Source organism: Aquarana catesbeiana, linkage group LG02, assembly GCF_042186555.1.
Source record: "Aquarana catesbeiana isolate 2022-GZ linkage group LG02, ASM4218655v1, whole genome shotgun sequence".
NCBI classification, from domain to species: domain Eukaryota; kingdom Metazoa; phylum Chordata; class Amphibia; order Anura; family Ranidae; genus Aquarana; species Aquarana catesbeiana.
In genome coordinates, this window is record NC_133325.1 from 562,616,515 (window position 1) to 562,630,787 (window position 14,273).

Consider the following 14,273-nt stretch of genomic DNA (forward strand, 5'->3'; position numbering starts at 1 on the left):
TTGCAGTCTCCTCTCTAATTCATCCCAAAGATGTTCTATCAGGTTAAGGTTAGGACTCTGTGCAGGCCAGTCAAGTTCCTCCACCCCAAACTTGCTCATTCATGTCTTTATTGACCTTGCTTTGTTCACTGGTGTTTAGTCATGTTGGAAAAGGAAGGGGCCATCCCCAAACTGTTCCCACAAAGTTGGGAGCATGAGATTGTCCAAAATGACTTGGTATGCTGACACCTTAAGAGTTCCCTTCACTGGAACTAAGGGACCAAGCACAACCCCTGAAAAACAACCCCACGCCATAATCCCCCCTCCACCAAATGATTTGGACCAGTGCACAAAGCAAGGTCCATAAAGACATGGATGAGCAAGTTTGGCAAGGTCCATAAAGACATGAAAGAGTGATTTGCTCCTGAAAAGTGAAAGAGAGGGGGGACATGTAACATCAATCTACCCTTGTATAGCCAGTGTACGAGACATATTACCAGTGTCAACATTGTATTAATTATATTTCAGTATCAGTGAGTCAATTAAAAATAATTTTACAGAAATCATTAAAAACTTCATTCCACACTGCACAAGAGCCAGGAATCCAGAAAACATGCCCTAATTTGGTTGTGGAATGAGGGCTTAGGCCATATTCACTGTATAACTATAGAGCATGGTGCTTCTGAAGAAATCTTTGATTTTTTATTTAGCACAAGGGATAAAAGCTAAGCTTGCATTTTTGCTAATCACCTATTGAAACATCTTTCACTACTGGAATCTAAGCATCTTTCACTTCTGGGGTTATATTATACCAATGTCTGCTTTCAGCTGACAAGAATCTAGGAATATACTGTATCTACTATGTGCATAGTATTCTGAAATATGTTATTAATCCATCCTATTTGCTATCCCCCCCTATTATATGAAGTATTGTGCCTATTTTGTTACAGAGCCACAATACTATTTTTCAGCATCCTATACATGTACCTATTTATACACTGTCTGTTCTTATGCATGTAGCCAACTAAATTTGTATGCATCCTATTGACTAAAGCCCCATACACACTGCTGATTTTCTGCTGATTTTTGTCTTCAGATTCACCAAAACCATGTAGTGCAAGGGCCTGCCTGATTGCATACAAATTTAAACTCCTAAGGTTTGACCTCATATTATATGGTTTTGGTAAATCTGAAGGAAAAAATCAGCTGAAAATCTGATAGTGTGTATGGGGCTTAAGTATGGCCCATTGAACATCCTCATAACATATTATTTGATCACATTATCAAAGTCAGCTCATGGCAATATCTAGGTTAAACGCCTTCATAAATGATACATTTATTTTCCGATTGATCTCTTCTGATAGAAATAAGCAATTGATGACTTTTTCAATCGATATAGCACATATGGGAAAGTGGATTTCAATAGTTAAGATACAATCGTATCTTATGGTAGCCATAAACAATTCGATTTCTTTTTTTTATCTGATTCATGTGTGATACAATCAAAATGATTGAATCCAAAATCAATTAATTAGCAATGACTTGTCTTCCAATTGATTTAGACTCAATTTTGATCAGATTCAATCAACCTGAGCCAATCGACCAGGGTACAATATTATAGTTTGTTTTGCATCAACTGGAAGCACTGAGATACTTTGTTCATGATTACATGGCAAAAAAAGAAATGCGATTGATAAGTTACTAGCCTATCTTAACTATCTAAATCCACTTTCCTGCGTGTGGCATATTGATTGAATAGGCTGTTGACTATAGAGCAATTATTCCTATTAGAAGAAATTGATCAGAAAATAAATCAATCCTTTATCGAAGCATGTTTGGCCACCAATATGATTGTAAATTATCGATTGCATCTCTATTTTAATCATGTAATCACATAATCTGGTGGTATTCATGAGCAAAAACATTTCCGCCCTGGCCCATTGACTCAGTTTGAAATAATCCCAATTAAATTGATCCGAAGGGAAGTTATGAATATAGGATTGTTTATGGTTGATAAAACGGAAGCATTTGTGACCACCATTAACACCCACGTTTTATAATAGGATCTTGAAGATGAAATGTAATCAGCTGCTTAGTGCTAGAATGTTCATTTTATTTTCCATTTTTTATGTGTAAGCTTCACAACAATAGTTTTCTAGAAGTAAGCATGATGCAGTTTGTAGAGGAAAACTGTGTTCTTCTTGAACAAACAACTGTTCCTCTAGATCCCGCACCTGTCGATTTGCTTAAATTGAGTAGCTTTACACTTTCTGTCACTTCTAACAGGAAATAAAGTTGATTTACCTCTGTTTCTATAGCTGCAGTTCACAGGCAATGAGGGGATAAGTGAGTGTTAAGGAGTGGGGGATATAATTTCCACAGAGGTCACCCTGTCACTGTCACTCCCCAGCGCCATATTTAGAACCTGGATAAGGCAGCTCTCCCACCATCTCCTCTATCAGCCCACCCCTGTCTCTATCAGTTTACAGCAAGCCTCCCTAGATCCTTTCTGTTGCTTGCCTCTCCCATGCTACGTTCCTTTTTCTGCTTTTCTGCTCTTTAACTTATATATCCTATAAAAAAAATTAACATGTCCAACAACCAGAACAAATCAGAACCTGTTGCAGCTCCAGGGGAGCCCGCTCAGAATGGTGGAAATGGCCAGGGAGCAAATGGTGAAGAAAAAAAGAAAGAACAAGAGGAACTACCACCTTTTGAGGTGGTGGAAGGGTAAGTTACCAATGACTTTACATTACTGTGTCACCAATGATAATGCTAATATAAATTGCACTATATAGGTAAAAGCAAGCTGTTAGACTGGTAAGCATGTACTTGCACTTTTGTGTCCTAGCACCAAGTTTTATGAGACGCTATTCGTTTTTATTCAAATATCTTTTAGATGTAGTTTAAGAACGTATTACATATATTTTATGATGGTACTTTAATATTTGCAATTTCATTTAAAGAGGGTTTGGTGCTGGCAAGCTCATTAATCGTTTAGACGTTTTCATGAAATATGTTTGAACTGTCTGTTGAGGTTCAGGGAATTTACTTACAGGCATTTTTCACAATCATCTGCCATCTTTTTGGTGCAATGACACTTATCAAAATCATATACAGCTTTCATGTACTGTCTATATTTGAGAACTGTTCAGTTAGTGTGGTAAATGTTAAAACACCAGGGTTAGCTAAGCTAGTATTTTGATCTCATGATGTTTTTCATTTTTAGTGATATTATTCAACTTTAAAATGAGATAACATTTCCCTGATTGTCAATCAGGTGATAGGCCAATCTCATGTTTGTAAAGAAAAACTCATTGTAATAGGGGCTGAAACAAAGGAAACATAAGCCAGTAATAGTTTTGCTGTAATTTGCTAACATGCAGAAGAATGAAACAAGAAATTGAATTAGTTGCTTTTGGAAACGTTTATGGTTATTTGTTACTTTTTGAGTCAGACGCAGAATTTTGGTAATGGGCCAAATACAGGTTTTTCATTTACAGGTATACGGGATGTATATGGTGTGTATGATATACTGATTACAGTGCTTACTGACTCTAGTAACATTATGGTATTTTCAACTGCATGTCTGTTAGAATATGAGATTTTGTTTTCAGTAGGCTGATTAAAAGATTGAGGCACGTTAGATCTTTCTTTCTTACCCTCACCACCCAGATCCACTGACCTTGTACTCCATCCCTCTCGACAATATAAATAACCATTTTTTTTTTAATTTATTTTGTCTGTTTTTAGTTTTTTTTTTTTCTATTATTATTATTTTTGCCCAGCACCACCACCACCACCATTCTCTCCTAGGTGAGAATGGCATTACCTTGCTCCGTCAGCCTCCTGGGATACCGCATCACATATTGCAAGAGGCTGCAATAGTAGGGACTTACAGCGGCCAGTGGGTGGAGCTGGCTCATGTCGTTGGAGACTGGCTGCCTGAACTCAGAAAAGGTTGCCAGCTTCCAATGACTGAGTAGGACAAAGATGGTGGCGTGGAACCTGAGCTGGTGCACCTGATCAGCAGATTGCAGCAGAACAACTTTACATCTGCTGAGCAGGTGATTTTCTAAAACAAGGACAATGTTGTTTGGTAGGTAAGTGGGGATTAAAAAAAACAAATCACGGGGCTAGTGAAGTTCCACCTTAAAATAAAAAGTATCCCGAATTTCATATTTCCATCATAAGTCTAAAAAATAAGGGGTTTACTTTCCTTATTCTGGGATAATGGGCCACAAGCTTTGGTTTCACCACAAATACAGCCTAGTTAGGCCTAAATAGTTATATAATATTAGGCTACATTTGTGCTGTAAACTGATGGTTCAAGAAACTTTAATATGTATCTGTCTTAGTTGCCTAAAGCCTGCAAAATAAATATCACAATGGGAAGTTTTCAATGGTATCGTTACCAATGAATTTCTTCTTCAACAAACTGACTTTTTTACTTTTCCCAAAGCAGAAACAGCAATGACCTCCTCTCCAGTTACAATCACAACCACAGCTGCTCAGCAAACAATATACATATATCCCTGTTACGTGTCTATTTTTACTTCTTTAGTTTCATACCCTCAATACCCCACGTAAGTAGTGAGCAAAACACTGTATAGCTGTTAATCAGAGACAGCTCTCGTTCACCTATTGTACACATCTTTGGATTAAAAGACAGCATTTCCTAAAATCAGGATGGTGACATAAATGTTTGTTTGCAAAGTTTTTTTTAGAGTTTCATGGTAGAAATCGTTTTGCTCATAAAATTACTAATAAATACATGTTTGAAGTTATCTCATGCATTTGTCAAATACCAGTTAAGATCAAAGCTGTGCAGGGGCATTATAAGCAAACTATTTGTATATACATATTGCGATAAAACTAAAACCACCTATCATGGTAGAAACATGAACCAGTCCCATTCCTAAAGTTGAACACACCTGGATATTTACTAGCTGACTTTTTTGCTGGATATTATTACATCAGTCCTGGTAAAAAATGTTTTTATACATTTTTGAAAGGTTTTCTCAGTTATATCTTTTAACCTCACTTGCTAACATTTAACATTGTTAACATTTGTTACACGAAATGTTACATGTAATGCTGGGCGACAAGTACAAGCAGAGCCAGAAACTGAAACTATTATTTACCAGGCTTAAAAAGGATAATATAGGCATCCTATAATTTTACAGGTTTGGTACTGTAATGTTTTTTTTTTCTCTATTTGTTAACAAATTAAAAAAGCACCCCCTTTAAGGATACCACTGAGACAAATCACAAGTATACCTGTGGCCGAAAGACTGGCACGCATAAGACCATGTTGCTTTTAGAACATTTAGTCTACACAACCATCTGAGCTGCTACCAACCTTCTTGACGCCTTGCAATATGGATTTTGCCTGCAGCACTCCATAGAATTTACCCCACTAAAGCACATAAACAATGCACTAGCTGCTAAAACCAATAAGCACAACTCCAAACTCATACTATTAAAACTTTCTGATGCCTTTGATACAGTTGACCAGCCACTCCTCCTCGAAAAGCTCCATTCCCTTGGTCTCCAAGACTCTGATTTTTCCTGTTTTTTCTCCTACCTATAAGCCCTCGTTTGGTGTTACCTGCAACTCTATCTCCTCTCCTCTTTTTCTTTCTGTAGGGATCTTCCAGGCTCTGTCCTTGGACCTCTTCTATTATCTACAACGTATCTACGTCTCCTCTCTTGAATAGTTGATATATTTCCATGGTTTCCGATAACATATCTATGCTGATGACATTGAAATCTATCTCTCTACTCCTCAGCTCGCCCTCCTTGTGCATCACTAATTTACTAACTGACATATCAGTATGGCTGTCACACTGCTTCCTAAAACTCAATCTTTTCAAAACTATGCTCATAATATTTCCTCTCCCCTATGTCCCCTCACCCGGCTTCAACAGCACAATTATCAGTCCCTCCCCTCATGCCAGGGTGCTAGGTGTAATCCTGGACTTTGACCTCTCCTTTCAGCTTCACTTCCAATTACTATCCAAATCTCACCATCTTCATCTGTATCACTTTGCTAAAATATGCACCTACTTAGGTAATGACTCTACCAAGTCACTTATTTACTTCCTTATTATCTCTCTCCTCAACTTTTGCAAATGAAAAACCTCTACAGAGGCTATCCTCCCTTCAGTCTATCATGTATGCCATACTCATCCACCTTACCAACTGTTTATTGTCTGCCACCCCTTTCTGCCAGTCCCTCAACTGGCTCCTGCTTGCACAACAAATAAAATTCAAAATACAAACAGCAACATACAAAACTATTCACCACTCTGCCTCGAGCTACATCACTATCTTCTTGTCAAAATTTCACCCAAACATTTCTTTTTCACTTCCCACAAGTCTCCTGTTCTTTAGTTCCCGCATCACATCATCCTATGCTCACCTTCAAGACTTGTCCAGAGCAGCTCCCTTCCTCGGGAACTCCCTACCCCAAACTGTCTGGCTATTGCCTACTCTGTCCGCCTTTAGGCAATTTCTGAAAAATCTTCAGGAAAGCGTATACTGCCTCTATGTAACAACAAAACTTTTACTTTCTCCACCATTAATTCCCTCACAGTTTTTACCTTTTGTATCACTTGACCCTCCCTTTTTGATTTTAAGCTGCATAAGCCAGGCCTTCGTTACCCTCCTGTCTTGGATTATTTTGTAACTCTACGGTCTCAGAATATTGTAAAGCCTGCACAAACTGCTGACGCTATATAAATCCTGAATAATAATGATATCAGAATGTGGCATAATCAGGAGTTTAAAGGTGCATTTTAAAGTGCTATTCAAAGGTGGAAGTACCTCTGTAGATGCCCCCCTGACTGCTCCTGTTTCAGTGGCTTGATTGAATATACCACATTCACTGCAACAACATACTTGAAATGTTGTTAGTAATTTTGTCAGCCTGCTGTATCCTGAATAATATTCAAACGTGCTAAAGAAACTTGATTTGATTTGATTTGAGTTTTGAAAGGAACCTGTTTCTTTGTATATTGAAATAAAGTAGGAAAGGATTCAAATCTCATTGCTTTTTATTCTCTGTGGACAGTTTACAAGTTTTTAACTACACAATTTTCCTGTTCCTAAAGCCAACATTTCTTACTGCTGTTCCTGACTAATGCATACTGATTTCAAAACTCACATTTCCATTGGAAAAGATTTAATATAACAGGCTAAAATATGTCTTTGACAGACTTTGGTCACAATGCCACATTCCAAAAATGGTGCAATTTTTGCAATGATGCTCAAATTGGTCTCATTGCTTAATAATAGCAAAGCATATGATCAGCCTTAGGTATTGTCCACTGCAATCCCTACCCCCAGCCTAAACAGTAACCATGCTGAAATCTCTGACAATACGTTTGGCGACTCCTGTTTCTGCTGTGAGATATTCTGGATTAATATAGCGATGACAGATGATAGGAGAAGCCTAGAGCAAAGCTAAAAATATCTTCAACATTTCTGTGACACTGAGAGGTTACGGTGACAGATGCTTTTTGCAGGGCATCACAATCACATAGGCAAAAGGGAATATATTTTGTTATCTCTAACATGGCAATACTTCCAAAGAAAGAAACTATGGCACATGGGATGCATTTATCTCTCTCCAGTACGACACAAATGCAAGAATATTATGTATTGTATTATCAAGTACACAAGGTAACATATGGTAGAAAGATCTGATGGACAGTAATGGTTCTACAGGCAATATAATACAGAAAGCTGTATGACAGGGAGTACATGTAAAGGAAGAATTTATGTTGCCCCTATGCATGGAACTCGCCCTTTCCTCTGCATGGTGACATGACAGGTGGAGTAAACAATGGTGAATGTGATTCCTCTATCGGCATTTGCAGGCTTTAACGTCTGTACTGTGGTATAGTCATCCTAATTATTATACAGGGTCATAAATGTACATGACAGGGCACCATAGCCAAACTTCTATCTTAAAGGCTGTGCTACTAATGAGAAGTATGCCTTTTTAGAACAGCAGCTAAAAATTCAGATTGCAAATTGCTTGCATACCGTTTACAAAATTAGTTGCCATATGCTACAGTTGCCTAAATACATCATTATGCCTTCAGACAGTACTGCTCGGTTCCCTGTGTTGCTGGGTGCCATAGCATGTGACACAGCTTACTATGTCTGTAGTTATATTTTAAAGCAAAACTCCAGCTACATTTTGGGTAGCTGGGAATGATTAAAGCTAAAATGTTTTACTGTCATCTGTATCCCTATTCGATACAGAAACATAGACCAACGGGTATATCAAGACTATTTTACTTTTAATTCGATTCTTGCTTTTTGTATAGACATACGATTACAAGTCTGTTTAAATTCACTTTCTGTCTCACATTCTCTGCTGGAAGTCTGTTCCAAGCATCCACTACTCTTCCTATAAAACAATATAATAATAATATTTGTAGGGTTAGTTTTTCTTTAAATGTTCCTTTTGCTACTTTAGAGTCATGCTTCTGTATTCTTGATCTTAGCGTTACACTAAAAATACTACTGTCCTAAACCTTATTGAAACCATTAATCTATTTAAAGGTTTCAGCCTTGTCTCCCTTTTCCCTCCTTTTCTCAAGACAGTAGATATTAAAGTGACTGTAAAGGCAGACGTTTTTTTATCTTAATGCATTCTTTGCATTAAGATAAAAAAAACTTCTGTGTGCAGCAGCCCCCCAATACTTGAGCTCCCTCTCGATCCAGCGATGTTGCATGAGAAACTCGGTTATCCGGGACTCTCCCTCTTCATTGGCTGAGACAGCAGCGAAGTGCCATTGGGTTCCGCTGCTGTCAATTAAAGTCAGTGAGCCAATGAGGAGAGAAAGGGGTGGGCCACCGCTCTGTGTCTGAATGGACACAGGGAGCTGTGGCTTAGCTCAGGTGTCCCCATAGCAAGCTGCTTGCTTTGGGAGCACTCAATGGGAGGGGAGGGGTCAGGAGTACCCAAGAGGGACCCATGAACAGGAGGATTCGGGCTGCTCTGTGCAAAACTACTACATAGAGCAGGTGAGTATAACATGTTTGTTATTTTTAACAAAAAAAATTAGACTTTACAATCACATTAAATTCCTCCAGTCTCTCCTGATATGTTTTATCTCTTAGGCTTTGCACTGTTTTTATTTCCCGCCTCTAGTCTCTTTCTATCTAATCAATATATTTTGTAAACGAGGTCTCCAGTCTTGTACACAGTATTAATACATGAACATGCAGAGGAGTACAGTAGTTTCTCCTACGGACACAGAACACAGGGACACAGAATTTTTTTTTCTGCCCATGCTTTCCTGCTCCAGTAACAATCATTCATTTCTTCTATAGCCATCACAAAGATAAAAAATTAGGGAAATATATCCAATGAGCTTATAGAAAGAAGTAAAGATATCACAAAAATGTAAAATCTTTAGTACCCTATCTAAAATTAAATAACTTTTTTTTTCAATATTTTATATATTTTTAATAACACATGATTTGTAGGAACCTATAATAACTGTGTCTGATTTCTATCTCTAGGAGTCGCATCCCTGCCTCTTCCTTTAAGTTCCAGTTTAAGAATGTAGAGTACAGTTCTGGACGAAATAAAACTCTTCTGTGCTACACTGTGGAACGAGCAGAAGGTCAGATCTTCCGTGGGTACTTAGAGGATGAGCATGTCTCTGCCCATGCAGAAGAGGCGTTCTTCACCAATGTCCTACCACAATACATCTCCTCAAGTCCAGTTTCTATAACATGTTATGTGTCATCCAGCCCCTGTGTCAACTGTGCTGCCTCCATTGCTCGGTGCCTACGACGTTACAAAACTTTAAAACTTCACTTGGTTGTGGCACGGCTCTTCCAGTGGGAAGAATCAGAAATCCGTGGGGCACTGCGAGCTATAAGCTCTGCAGGCTGTAAGCTTCGGATGATGAAAAGTTCCGACTACTTGCACGTATGGCAAAATTTTGTGGAGCCTGACATCATATTAGATGAAGAAGGGCAAGTCGAGCAACAGAGCGAGCAAGAAGTCTTTATACCCTGGGAGGATTTAGATGAAAATGCCAAATATTACGAGGAAAAGCTTGCAGAAATTTTGAGATAAGCAACTGTTGTGCCACTGAAATGCCACAGTACAGTGTGCTGCAGATGATTTTGGCCTGGCTTGTTACTTTCTTGACAAATGTTATTTTTGGTTCTCAGACTTACCATATACATCTTGCTTTCTTCGTTTCTTCTCCATTGGAGGAAATTACTAAATGCTACCTTTTTACTAAAATGAATTTGCTAGTTTAGTGTAGTTGCAATAATTTATGAATTGTGATACATACAGATGCAAAATGTACGTATATTGTTATTTTGAATGGTTTGTGATTTCTTGGAGAAGATCCCATTTATACATATAGTTAGAATGAAAAACAGTAATGTCAAAACATTTGGGGTTAAGTGTTTTTGTAAAGTGATTTTTTTATCTATTTAATAATTGTAAATGATAATCCTCAGTAACAATTGAGTAATAAATAAAAAAGTTTATAAATGTTAAATATCTTTAAAATACACAAGTGGTAAGCCACAGTAAAGTATGTGACCATTTACTCTGTGCATTGCACACATGCAACAAGGCAACATGTTATTATGTGTTACGTTGCATTAAGGCTGCTTAATTTATTTTTAATGAGCTGGCAGTGTACCTTAACCATAAAAAATGGACATAAGCCTTTTTTTTACGTTTATAGGACTTCAAATAATGAAGTGCATCATTGGGATAATGATTTATAATAAATAAATTGCTCATTCAACCCAACTGGCAGTTTAAAGCTAAATCTAAGGTTAAAACTAAATGGTAAGCATTGTAAAAAGGAGATTCAGTTTAAAGTGGACCTTGAACTAAAATGCAAGGTGTGATCTTTATATCACGACTCCCTTGTATTTCAAATTTCTGCATGCTGTAAAAAAACATACTTTTGGGGAAAAAGTTAGAAAACATACTCACTGTATCCTACTGGCAGCTTCTGCACTAATGAAAGTCAAGTCATGATCCTTACAGCAAGATCCCAGGGAATGCTTAGTATCTCAAATCGCATGAGAAGATGCTCCATCACCATGTTGTATTTGGGGTACTCAGCATGTAAGAGGCACTTTGCTATTGGCTAATAATGGTGCCCAAGAGTCCCTGCCCTGCTCCTGTCATTGTTAGAATACTGTCCCTCCTGCTGAAGCCAAACCCTCTACCATATTGTGCCCCACTTCATGCCAGAGGCCTCCACATGACATTCCTGGGGTTGCTGAACTTTACTGATGGTACCCAGGAAATGCCATAAAAGTTACATCACTTTGACATACATTCCAGAGTCACTCAACAATACATAGTCAATCACATTTAGTTGACAGTCTGCACCAGTCACATGTGAAAGCATATGCAGCACTTTAAGCAGCCATCTCCCTCGAACAGTCTCTCCTTCCACCCAGGGTCATCAGTACTCTCAGGATTGGGTTCTCTGTAGGCATCTCCTCCAAAAGGTACACTTCTACCACGACCCTGCAGGGGAATAGCCTTTTGCAACCCGCTCTAGCCCCCACCTCTAACCCTCGATCTAAAAGGGGCCTAGCACCTGATGACACTGTCTACTGTAGCCTGAAACCATTCTGGCACAGAGCCATATAGTAACAGACTAGCTAGCTGCACCTGCCTACATGTAACCCTGAGATCTCACTAGAAGGACCATGATGTTACCTACTCGAAAGCAGAAGCCAATTGTAAGGTAAGTACATTTTCTAACAGGTGTTTTTTACATGTTGTGACTTGAATCTATCTGCATTAATTCATTTTTATGTCATCTGAAAACTATAATGTCTATTGAGCGCCACAATTCAAGAACAAAGCATTATAGTACTTTGCTAATTAACATTAGAGTAATAACTACAATGTTCAATTTTGTATCTCAGAGAAAAGGAGTGTAATACATTTCCTGAAGTATTTTGCTGCAAAATTACTTAAGTAATACCTGAAGAACAGATGGTGTTCTGACATTACTAAGAGCCACAAGCAAGAATTTAGGGGACTATATATGGCCTACAAAGAAGAGTTTTACATACTGGCATTAAAGGGTCAGTCCACCCAAAAGAGATATATTTAGGTAAAGCCCGGTGGGCTTAGTCAGTCCCTGATATCTTAGATTTTGCTGTTGGAGGATCCAGCACATATGTCTGCCATACCCTTCTAATCCTTGGAGGTTACAGTCCTGATTGCATTTTTCCATGATCTAAAATTAAAAAAAAAAAAAAATTAAAAAAAAGTTCAAGAGGGAGTGTAGGATCTTCTCATATTGACTACAGCAGGTGTACAATCCCAAAAAACACAGACATCTTAGTAATTATGTCCCCGAAAGATATAAGAAATGTAACATCTCCAAAAAATTAAAATACCATTTTTGTGTACATTGATCATTTACATTACTTGGTCCACTTCTGCCATATTAGATACCGTTTCACCCTCAACTTATATCCTAAAGCACCCTTTCATGCATCTACAACAACAATCAAGAAAGTGTCCAAGCTGATCTATCTGTAATACACAGTACTGACATTACCATGGATAATGGCCTATAAAAATGTTGTTTTAGGCCTAGTACAAAATATTGTTTTTTGTTTTTTTTGCAACCGAGCGGGCTGAACAATGCAATGCAATATTAGATTAGCGATCTCCCCCATTGAGCAATTATTAGGGGGACAGCTCCCCTGCCAGAACACACTGGTTAGTGCTTGGCAGACCTTTTTTGGTTATGCCCCTTCAACAGAAGCCGGCTGAATGACCAGCTTCTATCGGACCAGCTGCCGTACACACGAGCTAAATGACAGCCGGTTTCTATTGAACCAGCCAACACCGCCCCAAATTTGGCCCCTGTGTATGTCCCTTTAGTTTTTGAATAAGCTCAGTCCAATAAAGGTGGATTTTAGAGGCTTTTAGAATAATATGTCATACCCCCTTGTCTTCCCTTTACGTGATCTTTTCATGTTCTCACCCTTTACTTGATCTCTTCATTTTATTACCGTACATTGCTTCCATTTACTAATTTTCTGCATACATTTGTTTCCCTTCAATTAGTGTATGTTTTCTGTTTCCTTTTATTCATCCTGTTAGCACTTCTTTATGTTTCTGTTTTATAATGTCCTCCTTTTCAACTGCTATGAGTATGTTTTTTATTGATAAACCAATTATGTTTTAAGTCCTGAATACATTGGTACTTTTAGAAAAAGTAAACCCAAGCATGAAAATGTAATATATTGCAGCTTTCCAATCCTTAGATGTGGTGGTTCTGTTAGTTTTCTTTTTTTTGGGCTAAGAGTATTGTTAGCAAAATGATTGATCTTCCAGAAGTACAGTGTCCTTGTCACTTCCTGTGAGCTTAAAAAATGAATGCAGCCACGCTGGTAAGCTGCTATATATTACAATGTTTTTTTTGAGGGGGGGTTAGATATGCTTTAAATGTCTGAATTTTGGGATATATGAGAAAGCAAATAATTCTTTGGAATGGATTACACAGAACTGGAATGACAATGCTAATTGTTCCTTTATTATGTAACTTTTTTTGTTTTATTGTGTTGCGGGTGGTTTGGAAAAGAATGGCTGCCGTGGACATGAGTTTGTGTTCCACTATTTGGTCAAAATTAAAAGTGTGTTGAGTATTTCCTAAATGTGTCTACTTGTGTTCTGGTTATTTGGGCCAGTGAGCAATGGCGTCCCTAGGGAGGGACAGAGGGGGCCCTGACCCCCCCCCCAACATTATGCTGTGCCCCACCATGTGCCCCCCATTAAAATTTTTTTTTTTTTTTTACAAAAAGGCAATGTCTTTTCGTTTGCATTCGTAGCGGATGCGCTGCATCTTACTTGGGCCGCCACTGGAGTAACACAGTCTCTATTGAGAGGGAGAGCATCCCCAGTCAGCTCCTGCGGGTGATTCCTCTCCCCACCCTCTGCTCGTTGACACTGCATAATGTGAGCGCTCACACAACCACGGCCGCCCGATCTGCTCCTTCCCCTCTATCCTCATTGGCAGGGAGAAGAGCGAGTTGCATGAAGGAATCCGCCAGGACTCTCAATTACTGAAAAAACAGACTGATTTCTCCCGTCCTTAGGACAGGAGAACCAGCCTGTAAATTGCAAGAGATGCCAGACCAGCACTGTCAATAGCAGGGGCAAGACAGCAAGAGGAGGCTGGGGAACCCCACAGTGGCAGAACACCAGGGCCCGGTGGCAAGACAACCTTTGCAACCCTGATAGTTTTCCCACT

At 38.6% G+C, this 14,273-nt stretch overlaps 1 protein-coding gene across 1 annotated transcript; it reads left to right on the top strand.

The window, feature by feature from the left end:
- The first annotated feature begins 2,412 nt into the window (after positions 1 to 2,412).
- On the top strand, positions 2,413 to 13,688 carry APOBEC2 (apolipoprotein B mRNA editing enzyme catalytic subunit 2). The gene is made up of 2 exons (XM_073616052.1): positions 2,413 to 2,709; positions 9,523 to 13,688. The coding sequence occupies exons 1-2, from the start codon at positions 2,570 to 2,572 to the stop codon at positions 10,085 to 10,087; spliced, it is 705 nt and encodes a 234-aa protein (XP_073472153.1). The 5' UTR covers positions 2,413 to 2,569; the 3' UTR covers positions 10,088 to 13,688.
- Positions 13,689 to 14,273: the final 585 nt, after the last annotated feature.

Bases quoted from the DNA above. Each gene is read 5' to 3' on its own strand.
- APOBEC2 (XM_073616052.1), top strand. From the start codon at position 2,570: ATGTCCAACAACCAGAACAAATCAGAACCTGTTGCAGCTCCAGGGGAG. The intron at 2,710-9,522 runs GTAAGTTACCAA...TTCTATCTCTAG, and splicing joins CCTTTTGAGGTGGTGGAAGG to GAGTCGCATCCCTGCCTCTT.